This window comes from Prionailurus bengalensis, chromosome A1, assembly GCF_016509475.1.
Source record: "Prionailurus bengalensis isolate Pbe53 chromosome A1, Fcat_Pben_1.1_paternal_pri, whole genome shotgun sequence".
NCBI classification, from domain to species: Eukaryota; Metazoa; Chordata; class Mammalia; order Carnivora; family Felidae; genus Prionailurus; species Prionailurus bengalensis.
Window position 1 is genome coordinate 207,304,840 of NC_057343.1, and position 23,671 is coordinate 207,328,510.

The 23,671-nt window shown below is 38.5% G+C and overlaps 1 protein-coding gene across 2 annotated transcripts in view; it reads left to right on the top strand.

Moving 5' to 3' along the window:
- The first annotated feature begins 350 nt into the window (after positions 1-350).
- C6 (complement C6) overlaps positions 351-23,671 on the top strand; it is a 66,679-nt gene continuing 43,358 nt past the window's right edge. Inside the window, exons 1-6 of one of the 2 annotated variants that reach the window (XM_043599265.1) lie at positions 351-477; positions 6,418-6,579; positions 8,012-8,168; positions 9,614-9,758; positions 15,480-15,618; positions 22,464-22,602. In XM_043599265.1, the coding sequence (XP_043455200.1) occupies positions 6,437-6,579; positions 8,012-8,168; positions 9,614-9,758; positions 15,480-15,618; positions 22,464-22,602 (723 nt within the window). In that variant the 5' untranslated portion in view covers positions 351-477; positions 6,418-6,436. Of the gene's footprint in view, positions 478-758; positions 920-6,417; positions 6,580-8,011; positions 8,169-9,613; positions 9,759-15,479; positions 15,619-22,463; positions 22,603-23,671 lie in introns of those variants that run through there. The other variant, XM_043599255.1, reaches the window with a different exon arrangement.

Below are 23,671 nucleotides of genomic sequence, written 5' to 3' on the forward strand. Positions count from 1 at the left end.
TTAATTTTCCTCTTCACGTTTTTCCATATTTTCTAAATCTTCCTCAATAAATATTCTATAATCAGAAAAAAATAAGAATCAATATGTATTTTAATTATCTGGACACATTCCTAAAGGGAAGACAATTTTAAGCAATATATTCTAAAGGGGTTTTCAAAAATGGAGTCAGAGATTTTTTTTCTGTTACAATATCCCTTGAGTGGGAAAATCACTGAAAATTCAGGACCCTGTGTAATATCTCACACAGAGTTTCAGTATTACTGCTGAAGTAATCATTTGCAAAGTCCAGAGTTTCCACAGTGTGTTTATTTTGACAACACGTTAGATCTCCCGGTTAGGACCTTATGTTAGCTAGCAATAGGAGGGAGGAAGCTTGTTTGGATTATCATATAACCTCTTTTTGTTTTGAGAAAGTCCCTATTATTTTTTCAGCCATTTGCAGATAAGCTCTCTGGACACCACAGACTCTGTTTACAGGTGAGTGATATAATGATTTCATTTGTAATCTTAATATTTCAGAGTTACGGATCATGTTTCCAACAAACGTACCCTTTCATGCGTGAAAATACATAACTCAGATTATAGCCACTTATTTGCCTTTCTACCTAGCTTAAATCTCAAAAGAACTAAAAGATCATGTCTCTTAAAGAACTTCCAGAGAACTACCTTGTTGAGATCAAGTTTTTTCTATGAGTTACACTAGAGTTAAAAGTAAAGCAAACATACCCTTTAGTCAAAAGATGAGTCATACTCCTGGACACCCCAGCCTATCCTAGCAATGGTACATATCATTTTTTGAGCCTCTGGGTAATGCACAGAAGAACAAAATATGAAATAAAGAGATTCAAGAAATTTACAAGGAGATGGAAAGGAAGAACCTGCAGCTGGGGGCAAACTAGAACATCCTTTGAACTGTCGGGTAAGATATGTTGAACTGCCTTACAGATAGATCGTTCGTGTGAGGCGTGTACATCAGAAGGTGACAGGTCAGAATAAGACGGACTTCACTCTACACCAGAATCCTCTAAATGCTCACAAAGCTGTCTTCAATGGTTCAGTGGGATCACTGACTTTTAGAGTACAAGGGAGGTGGCAATTATAAGAAACTAGAGAATTGGTACTCTCCCACCATGGCACCACAGATTTTTTCTATTTCCCTCTATTCACTGAACATTCTTTTGTTCCATGTCTCTATGAAAATGGTATGGTAATGGGTAAAATGCCCACATATAATTTTAGATGTTTCAGAATGCCCAGAGATGTTGGAAATTCATAAATAAGGAAACATTTGATATTTTATGCTGGGCCATGGTAATAACAAAATTAGAGAAATAATTATCTTTATTTGAATGAAAATTAATCCTTTTAACATGAAACAATTTTTCCTCATAACAATAAAATGTTATCAAATGAGAAGATACCAGTTAGTTCTTTTATTAGCATCTCCTCAAATCAGAAGCTTTGACATTACTGTCTTAATTTATAGCATTTTCCAAATTGCCTCAGAACAGTTATACCCAGAGAAGAGCTCAGAATAATTTTATAAGGATTCTGTTCTTGCGGTTTTTGATATTAGTTGGAATAAAGTCCATCTTTGCCTTTCAAGCTTTTGGAAGTTGAAACAGATACTTTCTGCTGAGAACTGAGAACTGGTAGTCTCTTGTAATTCAACTTCCCCCAATCATCTACATGTTAATTCAACAAAATGCTTTAAAATTTTTTCTCTGCAACTGAAGGAACTATTCTGGAAGAAAAGCATTTCTTCAAAATGTATGAGAGAAGTAAATAAATAAACAACAACAACAAAACCCTCTTCTGTTTAGGCTTCCTTGTTGATGCAGTTCCTATATGAGAAGATCCCAGTTTGGGTGTGAGAGGGTAGAGTGGTGGTCAGTCTAGTGGTTGGTTAACAGGGAAACTTCACATTCTTTAGGAGTCTAAGCTCTCAAGGACCCTGAAGCCAGTGAAACAATACCCAATCTGGAGTTTGGGTCTGATGTTTAAGACTCATTCTATTCTGTCTAATCATAAGCTAAATTCTGTCTGGACACTCTTTGTCCCAATGTCCTATGGTTCCAGGCTGCCCAGGAAAACTAAGAAAGATAGGTTACAACACGGGAACCAAAATCAGCAGGCAAGTGTAGCAACCTTTAATTTTTGCAATTCAAATAGCCTAGGGCAGTAGTCGCTTATAGATAAGTAGCAGCTTATCTATGAGTTACATTTAAAAAGCTTGGATGAAAAGCATAGGAAGAATGTTCAGTTTCTGTCTACCTTCCCCAGACAGTGATAATGTATTCTGTTCTTTGTGTCTCACTCAATGCTGAGCAGTACACAATGGATACTCAAATGTATGTCAATTCCATTTTAAATTGAAGGACATTCTGTCACGTGTCAATAGTTTTGGTTGCTTTTATGGTAGCTTTTTTCTCTGAGCTTGTAGGGGAGTTCAAAAATCTCACTGGTTTATTAAGAAGAAGTGCTCTAATATTTGAGCATATTGAAGAAATAATTATTACATCTGATCCCAAACTCTTAGTTTGAATGAAGATTTACAAAATGATGAACCCATTTTTTTTTGGCCGAAGTATCCTCTTATCACAACTAAGAAATGTAAGATATTAAAATATATTAAAAAATACATTAAAAATACATAAAAGTACATAAAAAATACATTAAAATATAATCAGAAACTTACCCTCTGAAACATTTGAGGTGGCCATATTTCAGTAGGGCAATTTGGCAATACTTATTAATATTTTAAATTTCACATGATTTGACTAAGTCACCTACTGCTAGGAACACACCCATTGGTCCCATGCATATACTACAAAAGTATATATACTAAGATACAATATGAAGGTGTTTATGGCAGTGTAGGTGTAAACTAAATGCCTAAAATTAGGATAATAGTTAAACCCATTGTAATACACCCATATTGGTATAAAACTATGCAACCATTAAAAAGATGAAGTAGATATGCATCTATCAATATAGAAAGATAGTCAAAGTGTATTATGAAGTGAAAACAGCAAAGTACAGAGTAATATACATCACATGTCCTATTTATGTGCATATATTTAAAGAACATGCATATGTATATGTGTAAGGTAATGTACAGAAGAATTTTCCTTCCATTGGATACCTATAAAAAGATAAAACAGTGATTATGTGTGGGGACTGATTCTGGCTACAGGTAAAAGAGAAATCTGGCCTTGTATTTTTCTTTCTTGCTTGTTTAAAAATTTCAAATATAAGCACGTGTTGTTTTTATTTTTTGAAAGTCAGCAGAAATTTTCTGGTTGATTATATTATAAACCATCTTAATTTTCTTCTTCATACATTTTGATACAATTTAAAAATTTTTTAATGTTTCTTTATATCAGAGACAGAGAGAGAGAGAGAGAGAGAGAGAGAGAGAGAGAGAATGAGCGGGGGAGGAGCAGAGGGAGGGAGACACAGAATCTGAAGCAGACTTCAGGCTCCGAGCTGTCAGCATAGAGCCCGACATGGGGCTTGAACTCTCAAACTGAGAGATCATGACCTGAGCTGAAGTCAGACGCTTAACCGACTGAGCCACCCAGGCGCCTCACATTTTGATACAATTCAGAACTTAATAAATGTTATCAGATAAATAAGAGGTGGACTAACCAAATAAATTACAAGTGCTTTAAAAGAAATCCGAATCTCAAAAGGTGTAATTTTTTATTTCAGTGAACTGTTATAACAAACTAGAGGTAAAGCAGTTATGCTACAAACCATCACTCGTGAAAACAATGGAAGACAGTTAGACAAGCTCATTTCTAAAATCTATCAAATATCCTTAATTTGACAGAAAATTTAAGAACAGTTATTACAAAATGGCTGTAATTACGGACTCACATTATTATATTCCTATTTCATAAGAACCAATTTCTAAACTGTTTCCCAGACTCCATTCAAAAATATTTACTCATTAGGGGCGCCTGGGTGGCGCAGTCGGTTAAGCGTCCGACTTCAGCCAGGTCACGATCTCGCGGTCCGTGAGTTCGAGCCCCGCGTCGGGCTCTGGGCTGATGGCTCAGAGCCTGGAGCCTGTTTCCGATTCTGTGTCTCCCTCTCTCTCTGCCCCTCCCCCGTTCATGCTCTGTCTCTCTCTGTCCCAAAAATAAATAAACGTTGAAAAAAAAATTAAAAAAAAAATATTTACTCATTATATGCTATGCTTGCTCTCATTCTTCTTAATGCTGAAATGAATAAAACAGACAAAAGAGATCAACCACCATGCTGTTTGCATTCTAAGGAAGAAGGAAAGGGGCACCTGGGTGGCTCAGTTGGTTAAGCAGCCAACTGTTGATTTTGCCTCAGGTCATGATCTCACAGTTCATGAGTTCGAGCCCTCCATCGGGCACTGACAGAACTGAGCCTGCTTGGGATTCTCTCTCTCTCTCTTTCAGCCCCTCCTCTATTCACTCACCCTCTTTTTCTCTCAAAATAAATAAATAAACATTTAAAAAAAGAAGAAGGACGGGGCGCCTGGGTGGCGCAGTTGGTTAAGCATCCGACTTCAGCCAGGTCACGATCTCGCGGTCCGTGAGTTCGAGCCCCGCGTCGTCGGGCTCTGTGCTGACAGCTCAGAGCCTGGAGCCTGTTTCCCATTCTGTGTCTCCCTCTCTCTCTGCCCCTCCCCCGTTCATGCTCTGTCTCTCTCTGTCCCAAAAATAAATAAATGTTGAAAAAAAAATTTAAAAAAAAAAAAAGAAGAAGGAAAAGGGGAAGAGGAGATATTTATTTAAACTTCAGTAATTTATGTATCAGGAGGGGATGTATAACAAAGAAAAACAAAGCAGTGAAGGAGGGTGGGAAACACTGGTGGAAAATTGCAATTTCAAATAAAATGTTCAGAGATCTGATTTTATTTGTAGGATGAAAAGTAACTAAAGTCATATTTTTAATTTTTTTGAATATGAATAGCCTTATTTAATATCAAAACATATTTTTGGTCTTCACATGATCCTCGCTTCTACTTAAGAGCCCCTAATTTTGAAAAATGCACAAATAATAGCTATAATTAAATTTGTTGCACTCTTAAATGTTATTACTAACTTCAAAAGCTAATTTTTATTGAGTGATGATTCCATGCCAAGGATTGTCCTAAGCACTTTACATGAATTTTCTTACTGAACTCTAGCAAAAACCTTATGAACAAGGGAGAGTATTATTGCTGTTTTACAGATGACGAAACTGAGACACAGAGAAATTAGGTGAATGCCATTTTACCTCTTTAAATGAAAGTTACAGCAGCATTTTCTATATATACTTAATCATGTTGCATGTTTTGTGAGAGATACTAAGATCAACACAGCTAGGGGCGCCTAGGTGATTCAGTCAGTTGGACGTCCAACTTCAGCTCAGGTCATGATCTCCCAGTTCACGGGTTCGAGCCCCGCATCAGGCTCTGTGCCAGGAGCTCAGAGCCTGGAGCCTGCTTGGGATTCTGTGTCTCCCTCTCTCTGCCCCTTCCTCGCTCGTGCTCTCTCTCTCTCAAAAATAAATAAACTTTTTTTTTTCAAAAGAAAAAAAGATCAAATAACAACACTGGGAGCAGAAGTGGTTTTGCAAATTCCTTTCAATAGCTCACAGATCGTCAAGGCTCCACAGCACACAGAGGGGAACCACTGGTCAAAGTTTTCTCTGGCATTCAGTTACATCTGGAAAAACCCTCTTGTGGCCCGGGTGGTAGAGTTCAAAGCAACTAGATGTTCCAGTTACACAATCATTAATGTAATTAGAAGTTCAGTGAAAGGGTGCACCTCATCCAAGAATGAGGAGTCTTCGGCTCTTAGTTGCCATGTAGTCTCAACATTATTGTACCTCCTTAAGCCCCGGTTCATTATCCAGGAAATGAGGGGGTTTAACCTGGAGATTTCAAAGATCCATTTCAGCTCTAACTTCTGTGACTCCGTAGGTAGAGACAGTTAAACACTGAACTCTCTTTAGCAGGTTTCTAGGATACCAAGAAATTAGAGCTTCCAGAAAATTGCTCCAAACTCCTCCTCCAGTCCAGAAGAGTATGAAAACTTGCCACATAATTGAGGGTACTGCCCACACAAAATTCCATTTTGGAATGAAGTGTAATACAAATGTATATACTGCAACACTTTGTCTTATAGCCTGTCACTAACAGCTCAGAGAAACTAACTAGTACTGGGAGTTGTAACTATGGGAATATCCACTCTAAAAATGTAAGTAGGATCTTAAAAAAGAAAGTAGGATTCGTAGTCATGAGCACGGGGATTTATAGGTGTAAACTTGCGTTAAGGGGGGCGGGGAGGCGCAAATAATTTCTAAGATCATAGCTGAGTCTGTAACTGAGAGTGACTTGTAAAGTTTTACCCCCAACAACTGTTTGGTATGTATTTTATCATTCCCCTTCAGGGCTTAGAGGTTTCAAGGCATGGCCAGACACTCCATCTTGTATTTCATCCTCCTGAGTGCTCTGATTGACAAGTGCCAACCCTGTTTCTGTGATCATTACCCATGGAGTCAGTGGTCCAGCTGCTCAAAAACCTGCAATTCTGGAACCCAGAGCAGACAGAGGTGGGTGCGAGCTATGAAGATTGACTTTGTGCCATGGGAAACCTCACAGACAGACTTAGCAATATCAAAAGTGCCACACCAAGCAATGAGGAAGAAAAAAGTATATCTCAAAGTAAGAAATCATGGGATTCGATTTGGATGGAATTTGAGGTCTTTTCCACATACGGTTGAAAGGAAGTCTGCATTTGTTCTCTCCATAAAATCAAGGAGCTTCGAAGAAATTTAATTAAGAATGTGTGCAATATTTTCTGTTGACTATTTAACTTGCTAAGAATCTCTACTCAAGCCTTTTTTCAATCAGTGTATAGCTCCACTTGCCTACAGTTAGTGAGTTAATTATAGAGAATTTTCTACTCATTAAACTGAGTCTAACAGGACCTCAATTGAGCAGCGCTATTAGCTATTAGCTTGATTGTCAGCAAGTAGAAGAAGGCAGGAAAACCGTGTTTAATTGAAAACATTTAATAATTCAGTGTTCTCACCGATTCAGACTACTTAGCCCCCACAGTTTCTTTAAAACTGTTCAATGTTTCTGTTCCATGAAGATGCTCACATGACTAGGGAAGAAAGGTATATATTTAATGTGCTTTAATCATTATAGGTTTTTAGAGACCTATTTTACAAAACTCTTTTTACATGAGCAGTGTGAGTCTCATTAAAATCACCAACTGACTCCCCCAATAAACCATCCACTAAGTAGGTTAAAGCTTTAATAGTCCTTCACTCAAGAGTCCCTCAGTAGCTCTCCACTGGCTACCAAATAAAGCACAACAATACAACCCGGCTCTTCTCCACCAGCACCACCCGGGCCCATCCACTAGCTCCCCCATGGATGCTTCCTGTTCTTCCACCTGTAATCTTGGCATGTGCCTTTCCCCCCGCATACCCTGCCCTTTGATGCCTGGAGGTGTCACATGAATTTTTCAAGATTTATCTCTCCTATTATTTTTCTCTTTGGATCTTTGGCCTCACAGCACTCTGACTCTGTCTCAATCATTATACTTATTACACTGTGTTGTCATAATGTAAGAAATTTGTAGAAACTTTCTTCTTTCTTTTCTTTCCTATCCAGTCCCTTCAGAGATTCCATTAGGGCCAGCTTCATGGATGTGTTTCCTATGCAGTCACACAGGACCACACTTAGAAGGGCTCCATGCTTGGCTTAATGCGCTGCCGTCGCTGTCTCAAAATTCCTAATAATGTTTTAACAAGAGGCCCCTCATTTTCATTTTGCACTGGGCCCCAAAAATTATGTATCCAGTCCTGAATGCCATTAAGTGGTAAGAACTGCACAGATGCCAACCTGCCTGACTTTCCAAAACAATTTCTTTCCTTTTATTCATCGTGGTCAACGCTCAGTGGTATTTTTCTTATGGGGATGGAACCACAGTGAATATACTCATTCTAAGCAGATCTTTTCTCACTATTACAGAAAAATCGTAGTTGATCAGTACTATCTGGATAACTTTTGTGACCAGCTTTGCACTAAGCTGGAGACTAGAGAATGTAACCTGCAACGTTGTCCCATCAACTGCCTCCTGGGAGATTATGGACCATGGTCAGCCTGTGACCCTTGTGTCAAGAAACAGGTAGGTGACCCATGGGCATCTTCAGGAAATCTGAATCACAATAAAAGATTTGGATGACCTGACAGGATCAACAATCACAGAAATGCTCAATTTCCTCAGTTTCTGAAAATACACCATTCCAGCTTCCATTGAGGGAAAATTCCATTTAGCAATCTTTCAAAGGAAATTCTGCCCCCGGTATTGATATTGTTCTTATCGAGCTCTGGATTCCACTGCCTATTCCCTCTGAGAGCTCAGAAAGCAAAAGCAGGTGCTAGAAAATGGGGATTTCAGTCCAAAATTTAAAATCAGACAAATGAGGGACATTAGATACACCCACGTGGCTCCATCGGTTAAGCATCTGACTCTTGATTTCAGTTCAGGTCATGATCCCAGGGTCATGGGATCAAGCCCCAAGTCGGGCTCTATGCTGAGCATGGAGACTGGAGCCTACTTAAGATTCTCTCTCTCTCTCTCTCTCTCTCTCTCTCTTTCTCTCTCTCTCTCTCTCTCCCTCTCCCTGTCTTGCACATGAATTCTCTCTCTCTCTCTTAAAAAAAAATGAGAGACATTAATCAAAAGATTGACTCCTGGCCCTGCTTCTAATTTCCCTCTCCCCATGGGAAAGTCCCTCAATTTGTTTATTGTTTCCAGCTGCAGTATTTACTCACTTCAGTTCATTCCTGTAAGGGCATTGGCCCACAGAAACCCCAATCAGAGTGGGTGCTCAGCAGTCACACATTTGGGAAGAAAAAGGAACTCATTTGTGGAGCACCCACTATCTGAGGGAAACTGTTCTAGGCCCTTATATCACCTTGTTCACACATGAGAGTGTGCTTTCCTACCCATTTTACAGATGAGGAAGTTAGAGCTCATTAGGAAATAAGTAATTTTCCCAAGAATATGCCTCTGATGAGTAGAGACACTATATTTTGAAGCTGAATTTTTCTGACTTCAAAGTCAGTACTTTTTGATCTTGTCATGTGTCTATCCTTCCCTGACTCCCTGTTTTATTACTCACCATTTAAAATCCTTTATAATGTGGAGAATATGTCAACCTTGTTTTCCATGTTGACTTCCCTATGCAAAAAACAAAAACAAAGACAAAAACCCCAAATCCCTTCACATTGATCACTTCACACTACCTTTGAGATATAAAGATGCTATTGTTACTCCCTGGAAGATTTACTGCATGTGAGACACTCAGTAAATATCTGTGCATTTGATTTTGATATAATTTATTCTCATATGGTTTCAGAGTTAGAAGTCTTAGAAATCTTTGGTCCTGCTTTCCCATTTTACAGTTTGGAAAACTGAGGCCCAGAGAGGTGATGACTTTTCTAAGGGCATGCAATAATGGAACTGGAAAATTCATTACTTAATTTAGGAAACATCACTAGAGGAAGAATATATATAGGCTATGACCCTGACTCAGAGTTCCTCACCTTTCTCTCCTTTCCTTTCAGTTTAGGGTTAGATCCATCTTGCGCCCCAGTCAGTTTGGAGGACAACCATGTACTGAGCCCCTGGTGACTTTCCAACCATGCATTCCATCTAAGCTCTGCAAAATTGAAGAGGTTGACTGCAAGAATAAATTCCGCTGTGACAGTGGTAATGTACTATAAAAAAGGTTCAGTCTCCACTAAAAATGACTTGACTAAATAGTTATTCCAATTGACTACCAGTAAAAGCCATGATAGAGAAGTCTAACCATATTTTAAGTATGGCAAGACAGGGGAGTTATGGTACCAATTGCCAAGCTATTCATGTATGAAATTATAGCTTTCAAGTTATAATCACTTTGACCATGTACATGATCCATTTACTCTTCAAGTACTGATGCCCAGGTCCCTACACTGTGATAAAGCAGGATGAAGAGAGGAGGAGGAAAAGGAAGAGAAAGTAGATACTTGTAAAACTCAGCTATTAATAAGCACAAATCCATAATCAGAATAAGCAGCTGAAAAGAATTACAGATATAAAAGATCTTCAATATAGTTTATTAAGATAAGAATATTAAGATATATCAGGGGGATGACTACAGATGATGTGACAGATTTTCTTGGGTGGTCCATTGAAAGGCTCCAAAGGTAATTCCAAAAGGAAGATTGAAAATGATTTAAATAGTGGCAACACTCCCATCAAGTCCATTACTCATTCAGATATTTCAGTTTCATTAGATTAGATTTCAAATCTTGAATATATTACTTAATCATATGTATCCTCAATAATTAACAGCTCTTCAACACCACCATTTTGAACACTTTAAATCTGATTTCTGTGAACTTTTTCAGTTAAGGTCCAGACAGTAAATATTTTAGGCTTTTTGGCCATACATTTTTTGTTGCAACTACTCAACTCTGACATTGTAGCATAAAGCTGCCATAGACCACATATAAACAAATGGTGATGGCTGTGTTCCAATCAAATTTTATTTACAAAAACAGGCAGCAGGTGAGTTTTAGCCCGTCAGCCATAGTTCACTCACCTCTTATCTAAATAGTCAATTTGACATAAAAATTGGAATTCAGGTGAATAAAACCCATATAATTTTTGTGTACTCTGGTACACAATGACAAGTAAAGTATTTATAACTTAAAGAGCAGATTTCAAATTCTACAGAAAATTGACCCAGACCTTAGATCTAACATTTTCCTCCTCTTGCTCCTTGCTTACTGCCTTCAGCTTTGCTGGCCTCTTCAAAAGTTGGACAAGAATGCTGGCATCAGGATTTTTCTTCTGTGCCATCCCCCCCCCCCCACCGGCCAAAACCTGGGATATGAGGATGGCACATGGGTAGGAAGACACACTTCAAGGCTACATGCATAAGGTCATGTCACTAGTTGACAAAAGAGGGAATATGGAAAAAATCTTGATGGCAATGACTGAGCAGAATACGGACTTAGGTATTAAATCCAGAATATTAAGATAAAGATTTAGAACTAAGGTGCAACTATTCGAAGCTTGAAGGGTAGTTTTGGAACAAATTACCGGAAAGAACTCCTTTCTTTAATGGATGTTAAATCTATGAAATTTACTACAAAAGGGCTTTGTTTAGGTCAAAATATTCACAAGTTTGAGAAGGCTTTAGATACATCCATGAGCCACCTATTCATAATAAGTGATTTCAGGAAAGCTAGTGGGGTAAGGACAGGTGATCTCTAGTTCATCAACAGTACACCCACAGCAAATGATAAAAATGGACTATTAACATGCACGTGCCATGTTTGGTAAGCTGCTCCTACCCTGAGCTCTCTTAGTAACCCCTGAGCTGCTGTCCAGATGCCTTCACCAGGAATCCCTAGATCTTCCCATGATCCAGCCACTAAGTAGCTAATCCCTGGCACAGATGTGCTTGGCATCCATTTTGATTGGGTGGTACCATGGCCTATTGGTTGTTAAATATTCCACCGAAGATTATATACCACTTTGCTCTTCTAAAACCATATGCTAATGCCACTCTCAAAGAGAATAAAAGATTAGATGGACCATTATTCAACTCAATAGGATGTTTGGCCTTCAATTAACAAAGAACTGTTTATTCTAAAGAGAGTTTCCCCACAAGAGGCTCCTAAAAACTGAGAACAAACTGAGGGTTTATGGGGGGAGGGAGGGAGGGGTGGGTGGGTGATGGATACTGAGGAGGGCACCTGTTGGGATGAGCACTGGGTGTTGTATGGAAACCAATTTGACAATAAATTTCATAATAAAAAAATGAAAATAAAAAAGAATGGCTAAATTAAAAAAATAATAAAAAATAAAAAATACTTTTAATAAAAAAATAAACATTTAAATAAAAATAAATTAATTAAAAAAAATAGAGTTTCCCTCTTCCCTTTCTTCTCTCATGATTGCTGTTCAGAGTTCTCCAAGACTAAATATATGATTTCAATGCATACATGGATCTTTGAGAATTACCCATGAGGCTAATAATCCGCATGCGCTATGCCAACTCCTCTGTCAAAATCCTAATTTTAAGCATAAACACTAGAGAATTTATAGCTCATTATGCATATAACATACCACTGCAGTAACACAAATCAGTTCAAGTAAATAGGAAAAATATGTACGGTTTCTAAATGATGCACAGCTCTAGGTGCAAGTTTATATACGCATGCATTGGCTAAAGCATGCTGACTTCTGCAAATCCTGCACTATATCAAACTGCTCTTCACCTTTCCCATTCCTTTCCTGGTATGACATATATTTATGGCTCACAGTATCTCTCCCATTGTGCTTCCTATTCCATTGAGTCTCTGTGGCCTGGAACCATTCTCAGCTGTGTACTATCAGATCTATATCGCTGGTACCACCCACCCCTAAATATCGCTCAAAAGATGTCCTCTTGCTTTCATCCCTACCCTTGCTAATAGTTCCTCTTCAATATCCCCAGAAGAACCAAATGGATAGGTTTTCTTATATTCAAACAGATCTAGTACCCTACTCACAAAGCTAGGCTAATGAGAACTATATCCTGCAGGTATATCCCTACCTCTACCTGATAAAATGGGATTTCCTTCTCCTTTTACTGTAACCAAATCGAAAATTAGCTTTTGCTCAATTTCACTCAATTACAAGTGTGAAGCTCAAAACTTTTAAAAAATGTAATATTTGGGTTTTGTTTCCTTTGGACAAAGCATCTATATTTCAAACTAAATTATACATTCTGTTCTGCCCTGAAAAAAAGCAAACAAACAAAACACCAGAGATGTGCTATTTTATTTTATTTTATTTTATTTTTTTATGAAATTTATTGACAAATTGGTTTCCATACAACACCCAGTGCTCATCCCAAAAGGTGCCCTCCTCAATACCCATCACCCACCCTCTCCTCCCTCCCACCCCCCATCAACCCTCAGTTTGTTCTCAGTTTTTAACAGTCTCTTATGCTTTGGCTCTCTCCCATTCTAACCTCTTTTTTTTTTTTCCCTCCCCTCCCCCATGGGTTCCTGTTAAGTTTCTCAGGATCCACATAAGAGTGAAACCATATGGTATCTGTCTTTCTCTGTATGGCTTATTTCACTTAGCATCACACTCTCCAGTTCCATCCACTTTGCTACAAAAGGCCATATTTCATTTTTTCTCATTGCCACGTAATATTCCATTGTGTATATAAACCACAATTTCTTTATCCATTCATCAGTTGATGGACATTTAGGCTCTTTCCATAATTTGGCTATTGTTGAGAGTGCTGCTATGAACATTGGGGTACAAGTGCCCCTATGCATCAGTACTCCTGTATCCCTTGGGTAAATTCCTAGCAGTGCTATTGCTGGGTCATAGGGTAGGTCTATTTTTAATTTTCTGAGGAACCTCCACACTGCTTTCCAGAGCGGCTGCACCAATTTGCATTCCCACCAACAGTGCAAGAGGGTTCCCGTTTCTCCACATCCTCTCCAGCATCTATAGTCTCCTGATTTGTTCATTTTGGCCACTCTGACTGGCGTGAGGTGATACCTGAGTGTGGTTTTGATTTGTATTTCCCTGATAAGGAGCGACGCTGAACATCTTTTCATGTGCCTGTTGGCCATCCGGATGTCTTCTTTAGAGAAGTGTCTATTCATGTTTTCTGCCCATTTCTTCACTGGGTTATTTGTTTTTCGGGTGTGGAGTTTGGTGAGCTCTTTATAGATTTTGGATACTAGCCCTTTGTCTGATATGTCATTTGCGAATATCTTTTCCCATTCCGTTGGTTGCCTTTTAATTTTGTTGGTTGTTTCCTTTGCTGTGCAGAAGCTTTTTATCTTCATAAGGTCCCAGTAATTCACTTTTGCTTTTAATTCCCTTGCCTTTGGGGATGTGTCGAGTAAGAGATTGCTACGGCTGAGGTCAGAGAGGTCTTTTCCTGCTTTCTCCTCTAAGGTTTTGATGGTTTCCTGTCTCACATTTAGGTCCTTTATCCATTTTGAGTTTATTTTTGTGAATGGTGTGAGAAAGTGGTCTAGTTTCAACCTTCTGCATGTTGCTGTCCAGTTCTCCCAGCACCATTTGTTAAAGAGGCTGTCTTTTTTCCATTGGATGTTCTTTCCTGCTTTGTCAAAGATGAGTTGGCCATACGTTTGTGGGTCTAGTTCTGGGGTTTCTATTCTATTCCATTGGTCTATGTGTCTGTTTTTGTGCCAAGAGATGTGCTATTTTAAAAACAGAGTATCTTTCAGGTTATATCTTGGGATTCACAGAAATTCAATTTTCTCAAAGTATTCAGTCTTGTGTGACTATGGTGCTCATAACAATAATTGTTTCTAATCATAGTCCAGATACAATGCAAAATGTTGAATAATCAAAGAAAGAGACTTAATTACTTTCATTTTTCTCTACCTTCTTAGTGAAGATTATTTACCAAAAGAGTTGAAACTAAGTGCTTTCTGGGTAACTCTCTAGTAATAAAAAAATTAAATTCAACAGAATATCCAATTTCCCCAAAGCATTTCAGTTAGTCAAAATAGTCATGCATAGATGCAGGAAGATGCTCATCACAACTTAAGTGATTAACCAAATCATCTTGAGTAAAACATTTAATTTAATCTTGTCATCAGTGAGACCTGTACATAATTGTACAGACGCCAGAATCCCCGATTCTATGCCAAAGGCTAAGGGACAGGAGAGGGGCTGTCATTGTACATAAGGCATTTCAATTTCTGTAATATATACATATACATGGAGTCCAAGGATCCTTATGATATTCGGCAAATTTTAAAAGGAAGATAACTATCTAAGTACATGGGGTTTGTACTATTTTGTAAATTCACTCACTTAATCTGCTACCTAACACTGTAGTACCTAGGCATTTAACTTATTCAAAAACTGATATATAATAAATTTTATGTTCTTGAACATAAGATTTAAAAAAAATCACGCAGTATGACTCTAATGTGTCTGGCTTCTCTCACTCAACATAAAAATGTAGAGATACAGTGATATTATCGTGTGTATATACTAAATTATAGGGTTTTTAAAAAATAAAAACAGTGACCTTGATTTTGTTCTGAATCAAAACAGAAGTCTGAACTTACTGTTGATTTTCTCCTACAGAACATGATCTCTACAGCAAGTTCACTGTAATGAGAATGGGATCCAGCACTACCTCCCTTATTTAAGACAATTAGCCCAATGGTGACTAAGTTATTCTAGGGTGACCCTGTAACCGTAAAAAAAAAAAGGGAAAATAGCAGCTTAGCATCTATTTCCATATTTCCTAAATCTGTATCAAAAATAATGAAAACTTTCCCTCACAACTCTCCCTTGAAACTTAAAGCACTCACTCATTTAAGATCAATGGATATTTTCTCAAATAATCGTTTGTTGTTAATGTTGTTTGCTTTTCCTGACTAGGCCGCTGCATTGCCAACAGGTTACAGTGCAATGGAGAAAATGACTGTGGAGACAATTCGGATGAAAGGGATTGTGGAAGAGTAAAAGCACGGTGCCCACACAAGCAACCCATCCCCAGTGTACAGTTGATGGGCACTGGGTATGTAATGTCTTTTTATCATTTAAGGGAGTAAAGTCATCTCTGAATGAATGCTCTGGAAGTAGCAATGAAAACAATGAGAAACGAGAAACATGATTGTCCACCTTCTTCATCAACCTCTCATGACTCCTACCAGCCCTGTCTCCAATGCTTGGCTTCTGGCTCAGGCAGTATGTGGACATGGTCCTCACTCCTAGGGAGCAAAAGAATTTAGCGTTTTCACAATTAGTCTGTACCAGGCAATGCCACAGGCTCTTCATCAACATTGTTTCCATTCTCATATATCCCTCAGACAGGTCTGTAGTGAATCAGGCAAACTGGTAGGATGTCAGCCATTCTGGAAAATACTAAGGTAGATTCCTGGGGCTAGGTCTTGAATGGGTGAGTAACCAATCAAAAATGCACAGTTTCCTCATCTGTATGTTGGATGACTACAAGCTGATTTGAAGTTCTGTCCTAAGAAGTACTAACTAGATAGGACACCTGGGTGGCTTAGTCAAGCGTCCAACTTCGGCTCAGGTCATGATCTCACATGTGAGTTCAAGACCCAAATCAGGCTCTGTGCTAACAGCTCAGAGTCTGGAGCCCGCTTCAGATTCTGTGTCTCATTCTCTCTCTGCCCCTCCCCTACTTGTGCTCTGTCTCTCTCTGTCTCTCAAAAATAAATAAAAAAAAAAAAAAAGAAGAAGAAGAAGTCCTAATTAGAGTTGATTTAAGTGAGAGTGTGTCAATACCATCTTATCGATGTGCAGAAATGGTTTTCTTCTTTTCCTATCCCTGGAAGAAAACCTTAGCCAAAAACTCCCACTGATAATGGAGAAAGAGGGTATCAGAAAAGTATGCTTGTGACTGTCTTGAAACTCAAAACACTCAGGAAGGAAAACCAGTCTGCAAGCATGAGAGGCAAGCCCCGAGTCAATAATGGGAGACAAAGTCAGAAGGAAAGGAGTGGGGTAAACATAAAAAAAGAAAGGTGATTTATAAAAACAAACAAACAAACAAACAAACAATGGTAAGAAAAGAGGGTAAGAGGTGAACCGAACATGGCTAAGGCACCCAAACTTCCTCTCACGTGAACTATGTGATGCACTGATAGGTCAGGACAGTTTAAAGGCGGAATCAAACCTGAATAGTCACCTGTCCTACTTGCTCACCTTACAAACTAGGAAACTGAGACTCAGGAAGGTGAGATAAAATGCCCAAGTCTACCAGCTAGTAAATGCTGACACAAGAATTAAAATCCAGATTTCAAAACCCAGGTTATTCCCACCATTACATTCTGATTTAGGACAGTATCCACCTTAGAAATGAGAACATACTGGAAGAAATGTCAGTAGACCGGGCAAACCTCCTTCCAGTCTTTGAATAGTACTCAGCAATTCTAACATTCCTATTTTAGGTCATGAGGACATTGGAGGCTTGGCAAGGAATTCTAAATCCATTGGACCGAGCCAATGTCTCAGAACACTTTGGGAAATATAAGACAATGAAAACAGAACTAAACCTTAGTTGGAAGTATAAGGAAAATCAGTAAAGATAATCTCCTGTACTCTCTTTTTCCCATCAATTTTGGGCCAGAAAGCAAATAGTTTGCTATAGGCTTTTATTGCTTTGTATTAGACTCTTAAGTCTTCAGTTATGCAGCCAGACTTGTATAATATGAAACCTGGAGGCACCAAAGACAAACGGCAGTAGTTGCAAATACAACCTTATTTGAGTAGAATGAAAACCAGAAGCTAGTGAGCCAAATTCAAGGATAGAAGTAAAATGGGGAGCAACTACTAGCCTGGAAGTAAAGGGATCCAGGTTCTAGAGCTAGTTCTGCATTAACTCATTACATTGTAATGAAGTTATTGAATGTTTCTGGGTTGTTGTGTACATTGGATGACTACAAACTGGTTTGAGGTTCTGTCCTTAGGATTCCTAATTAGAGTTAATTTCAGTGAGAGTGTTTCAATAGCATTTTCTTATCAATGTATAAAAATGGTTTCCTTCTTTTCCTTTCCCTGGAAGAAAGCCTCAGCCAAAAACTCCCACTGATAATCACATTTTTTAATGTTCTGATTGATGAGGGGTGACATTACAAATTCACCTCTTGCTCAGTTGGTCTAGACTCTAGAGTTACAGATGGGGAGGACCACATGCTATGTGTACTTTGGCAAAAGGACCATGCGGCCCTCTGCCAACCAGAGCTGTTGTCCCAAGGTTTCTCAGAAATGAGCAAAACCTGCTGCTCGGGGACAGCCAGTCCTCTCCTCGACTCTCCAGGGACTGAGAATTTTGAGAGCTGTTTACTGGAATCTCTTTCTAATCTGCTGGCCTTAGAATCTCTGCCCCCTCTCTAACACATTCCCACCCCAAAACAGTAGCCTCCTAGGTAGCCATACCTCTTCTTTTTATGTTTGTTTGTTTATTTATTTATTTATTTGAGAGAGAGACAGACAGATAGAGTGTGAGTGGGGGAGGGGCAGAGAGAGAGGAGGACACAGAATTCAAGCTCTGAGCTGTCAACACAGAGCCTGATGTGGGGCTCAAACCCATGAACCACAAGATCATGACCTGAACCAAAGTTGAACGCTTAACTGACTGAGCCACCCAGGCACCCCAGCCATACTTCTTTTGAAGTAGCATCTCCCCAAGAAAGAATTTAACAAGACATATCAACATTCCTACATCGCCAGCAGCAGTCACCAGGTATTAAACCTGAAGCAAGAATCAGGCAATAACTGCATACTATTTGTTTTTTCTTAGCCTCAGTCTAGGTACAAATGCATACACACACACGCACACACACACACACACACACACGTACACACATGCATATTTATATTATGTGTGTATATATAATTTTTAATTAAATTTTAAAAGTTACAAAATATGACACATAATGCCAAACTAGATAAAAACACTTTAAAAATTTAAAATATGAAAGAGTATGGTGTATTTGAAACACCAAAATGTTTAAAGCCAAGTTAAATACCGCAGAAGGAGGAGAATGAATGAAAGTGAAAATTGCTACATAGTTGAATTAACTCCTAAAAGATTCCTCAGGATGGCCCTCATAGAACCACCTTCATCAAACTATCTTTGGGCTCTCGGCTGCCTTTATAGATTCCTCATGACCTGGAGCCATTTTTCTCAAGCCCTTTCTTGTTTGTGACAAATTCTTAAGTACATTGTATGAAACAGTGTAAGGTCTGATACCATCTGCCTAAAGATAGTGTCAAATCCCACAGGTTAATGGCTTGGTCCCACAAGACCACGCCCCTCAGATGCTAATCATAAGTTCTAATTGTCACCTATGATTCTGACACCTAGGAGGTTTTCAGGACTCCCTCCTCTTTGATTAATTTGCTTAGAATGGCTCATGGAACTCAGTAAAACAATTTACTTACTATTGTTAAAAAACAAAATTCAACTAAGTGAAGATCTAATTGGCTTCATTCAATGATTCATGAATCAGACAGCATCCCGTCTAGCAGATAGGAGCTTTGAGGAGCTATACAAAATGGAAGACTTTTATGGGCAGAAGGAGATGGAGCAAGGAAGTTTTTGCAAAGAGTGGATCATTTCAGGCAAGGTCACTTTCCTATGAGGGAAGGCAGGGGTCAATCAGGCAGATTAGTTCGCTAGTGCTGACCAGGTAATTCCACATTGCTGGTTTAAGGCCACATTCCTAGGAAGGTAATTGAGAACTGCAATAAGATTAGGCATTCAGTCTTGGTTTGCTGACATGAAGCTTAGCCCAAGTGACTCCATTTTGTTGTTTCTTTTTTTTAACACTGTTTACAAGTTTATGATAAAAACGATATGAAAAACAATACAGATGAACCTCCATTTGGAAGAGATGAGTAAGGCAAGGAGCTTCCATGCCCCCACCAGGGAGGCCACTCTCACAGCACTTCCATGTGTACCAACTGAGAAGCAATCTGAACCCCATACTTGTGAGATTTTTATGTAGGCATGATCCATCATTGACTCCATTTCCAGCCCCTCTCCCCTCTCAAGAGGTGGGAGATAAGGCTGGATAGTCCAAGCTTCTAAAATGGCTTGGTCTTTCTGGTGACCAGCCCCTACTCAGGAGCCTACCAAAAGTCACCTCATTACAACAAAGACACTCTTATCACCCAGGAAATTCTAGGGGATTTAGGAGCCCTGTGTCAGAAACTAGGATCAAAGACCAAATATTAGGGGGTGCCTGGGTGGCTCAGTTGGTTAAGCGTCCGACTTTGGCTCAGGTCATGATCTCACGGTCTATGAGTTCAAGCCCTGCACCGGCTCTGTGCTGACAGCCCAGAGCCCGGGGCCTGCTTCAGATTCTGCATCTCTCTCTCTCTCTCTCTCTCTCTCTCTGTCTTTCCTCTGCTTGCACTCTGTCTCTCTCTCAAAAATAAATAAACATTAAAAAAAAAAAACCAAAAACCAAATATTAGAACAAAAGATGCTCTCAGTGTTCTTATCACTTAGGAAGCCCCAGGAGCTAGGGGCACAGATCATTACATATATTTTTCTATTATCTCATCATATGTAATCCAGCATTATCAAACTTTTTGATACAAAACTTATTTTCACAGAATACATATTAATATCTATAAGAATTTATAAATATATTAGCATCTTCTTTTGGTAGTTCTATTTAATTTTTTTTTAATCAAGTTAATTAATATACAGTGTGGCATTGGTTTCAGGAGTAGAACCCAGTGATGCTTCTTTTACATATGACACCCAGTGCTCATCCCAACAGGTGCCCTAATTAATGCCCATCACCCATTCCCCCCACCCCATAAACCCTCAGTTTATTCTCTGTATTTAAGAGTCTCTTCTGGTTTGCCTCCTCTGTTTTTATCTTATTTTTCCTTCCCTTCTCCTATGTTCATCTGTTTTGTTTCTTAAATTCCACATATGAGTGAAATAATATATTTGTCTTTCTCTGACTGACTGATATTGATTAGCATAATATACTCTAGTTCCATCCACATTGTTGCAAATGGCAGGATTTCATTCTTTTTGATCGCCAACTAATACTCCATTGTATATACATATATACCACATCTGCTTTATCCATTCATCAGTCGATGGACATTTCGGCTCTTTCCATAATTTGGCCATTGTTGATAGTGCTGCTAGAAATATTAGAGTGCATGTGCCCCTTTGAATCAGCATTTTTGTATCCTTTGGGTAAATACCTAGTAGTGCAATTGCTGATGTAGGGCAGTTCTATTTTTAGTGTTTTGAGGACACTCCATACTGTTTTCCACAGTGCCTACATGCATTTGTATTCTCACTAACAGTGCAAAAGGGTTCTCCTTTCTCCCCATCCTCACCAACATCTGTTGTTTCCCGAGTTGTTAATTTTAGCCACTCTGACAGGTGTGAAGTGTTATCTCATTGTGGTTTTGATTTGTATTTCTCTGATAATAAGTGATGTTGAGCCTCTTTTCATGTGTCTGTTAACCATCTGGATGTCTTCTTTGGCAAAGTGTCTCTTCATGTCTTCTACCCATTTCTTCACCAAATTATTTGCTTTTTTAATGTTGAGTTTGAAAAGTTCTTTACAGATTTTGGATACTAACACTCTATCTGATATATCATTTGCAAATATCTTCTCCCATTCTGTCGGTTGCCTTTAGTTTTATTGATCGTTTCCTTCACTGTGCAGAACTTTTTTATCTTGATGAGGTCTGAATAGTTAATTTTTGTTTTTAGGAAATCCAGTGGCATCTTAGAGAAGTTTTTCATCTACCACAAAACAATTTCTTAATTTCTATAATTTACTAAATACTTGATTTGTGCTAATATCCTTGAGTTCCCTCATTTGTTTTTTTTTTTTATTTTTTTTTCCAACGGTTTTTATTTATTTTTGGGACAGAGAGAGACAGAGCATGAACGGGGGAGGGGCAGAGAGAGAGGGAGACACAGAATCGGAAACAGGCTCCAGGCTCCGAGCCATCAGCCCAGAGCCTGACGCGGGGCTCGAACTCACGGACTGCGAGATCGTGACCTGGCTGAAGTCCGACGCTTAACTGACTGCGCCACCCAGGCGCCCCGAGTTCCCTCATTTGTAAAATAGGGGAAATAATTATATCTATATCTACATCACATGATTATCACAACTATTAAATAGATATAATAGTGACATTAAATATAGATCAAATAGTGCATGACATGTCTACTATATACATACAGATATACATACATACATATAATAAATATATATGTATATTTACATGTACTATATATATTTACATATACTATGTATGTATATATATGTAAGTATACATATATAGTAAATACATGTGTAAAATATACATATAGTAAATACATACAAGGGAATAAATAAATGTAAGCATTTGTTGGATAAATTTTAAATATTATTACAGGTATTAAAAAACAATATTACAATTTTATTAAAATATTGTCATTAATGTTTAATTACTAGCTCTCTATAAGAATTCCTTTACTGTATCATACTGAAGGAAGTGAACTGAGAATGGCATTAATTATGTAATAATTTATTTTACAATCTGCTTCCAAAGTTTGCACCGGTTTTATAAGTCATAAAATAAAATAAACCTAATTTTTTTTTCATGCTAAAAGCCCAGAATAATTAAGTGAGTGGAATAGGGAGGAATCTAACTGAGCCAGAGGGGCTGAGTTTTGGCTTCCAGCAATTTCTGGATGCCTCACCATAAACGGAAAAAAAAAAAAGGCGGGGGGGGGCTTTTCTTCAAGTCATTTGTCATGAGTCAAAAATGTCTAAGAAAGGAATTTCTTTCATATAAGCACAGTAAATTTTAAAGATTGCTCTACATGTATTGAATTCTTGAAAATTACTTTGTTTCCAGGTTTCATTTTCTAGCAGGAGAGCCCAGAGGAGAAGTCCTTGATAACTCTTTCACTGGAGGAATATGTAAAGCTGTCAAAAGCAGTAGAGCAAGTAATCCATACCGTGTTCCAGCCAATTTGGAAAATGTCAACTTTGAGGTATGACAGCCTATCATGGCGGCACCCCAGTGCCGATGGTGATGATAAGCAAAATTTCCAATGAAAAACTACTGATGAATGAAGGGACAGAATACAAAGGTAATGAACATTTTAAATCACCTATTATGGTTGATGTTTAATCCTTCCACAACTCAATGAGGTCAGTGTTATTATCATCAATTTACAGATGAGAAAACTAATGCAACTAATTTGCCCATAGGCAAACAGCCGGTAAGTAGTGGATTAGAGATTCAAGCCCAGGCTTCCCAAACTGCAGAGTCCATGCTTTCTCCAGTAAACATTTAGATGTACCATATCCCACACAGATAAATAGTTTGCTTTATTCAGAATTTCCACCCACCAAAGCTACTTCTCTCAGGTAACCACAACACTCAGACATGTAAGAGTGCTTGTCTTCTTAAAATATCAAGATGAAGCTAAGTGTAACAGGGGTAGTTCATATCTTTCTTCCTATTTTACTAGTTGATTTGTTTTTCTGTTTTCCTAAGTGTAATGAGTGATATGCTACATACTCACAGAATCTAGCCCAGTGCCTTATACATAGGCCCTCTACATTTGTTGAACTAAACAGTCTATTTCTTAAAAAAAAAAAAAAAAAAGTGTAGGGGTGCCTGGGTGGCTCAGTTGATTAAGTGTCCGACTCTTGGTTTTGGCTCAGGTAATGATCTCATGGCTTCATGAGTTCCAGCCCCACATTGGACTCTGTGCTGGCAGTGTGGAGCCTGCTTGGGATTCTCTCTCTCTCTCTCTCTCTCTCTCTCTCTCTCTCTGCTCCTCCCCTACTTGTGCTCTCTCTGTCTCTCTCAAAATAAATAAATAAATAAATAAATAAACTTTTAAAAAAGGAGAAAAATTTTTTCAATTCATTTATTTTGAGAGAGAGAGAGAGAGAGAGCATGCACATGCGTGTGAGAGCAGAAGTGGGGGAGAGAGAGAGGGAGATTGGGAGTCTCAAGCAGGCTCCACACTGTCAGTACAGAACCCTGTCAGGGGCTTGATCTCACAAACCATGAGATTATGACCTGAGCCGAAATCAACAGCTAGATGC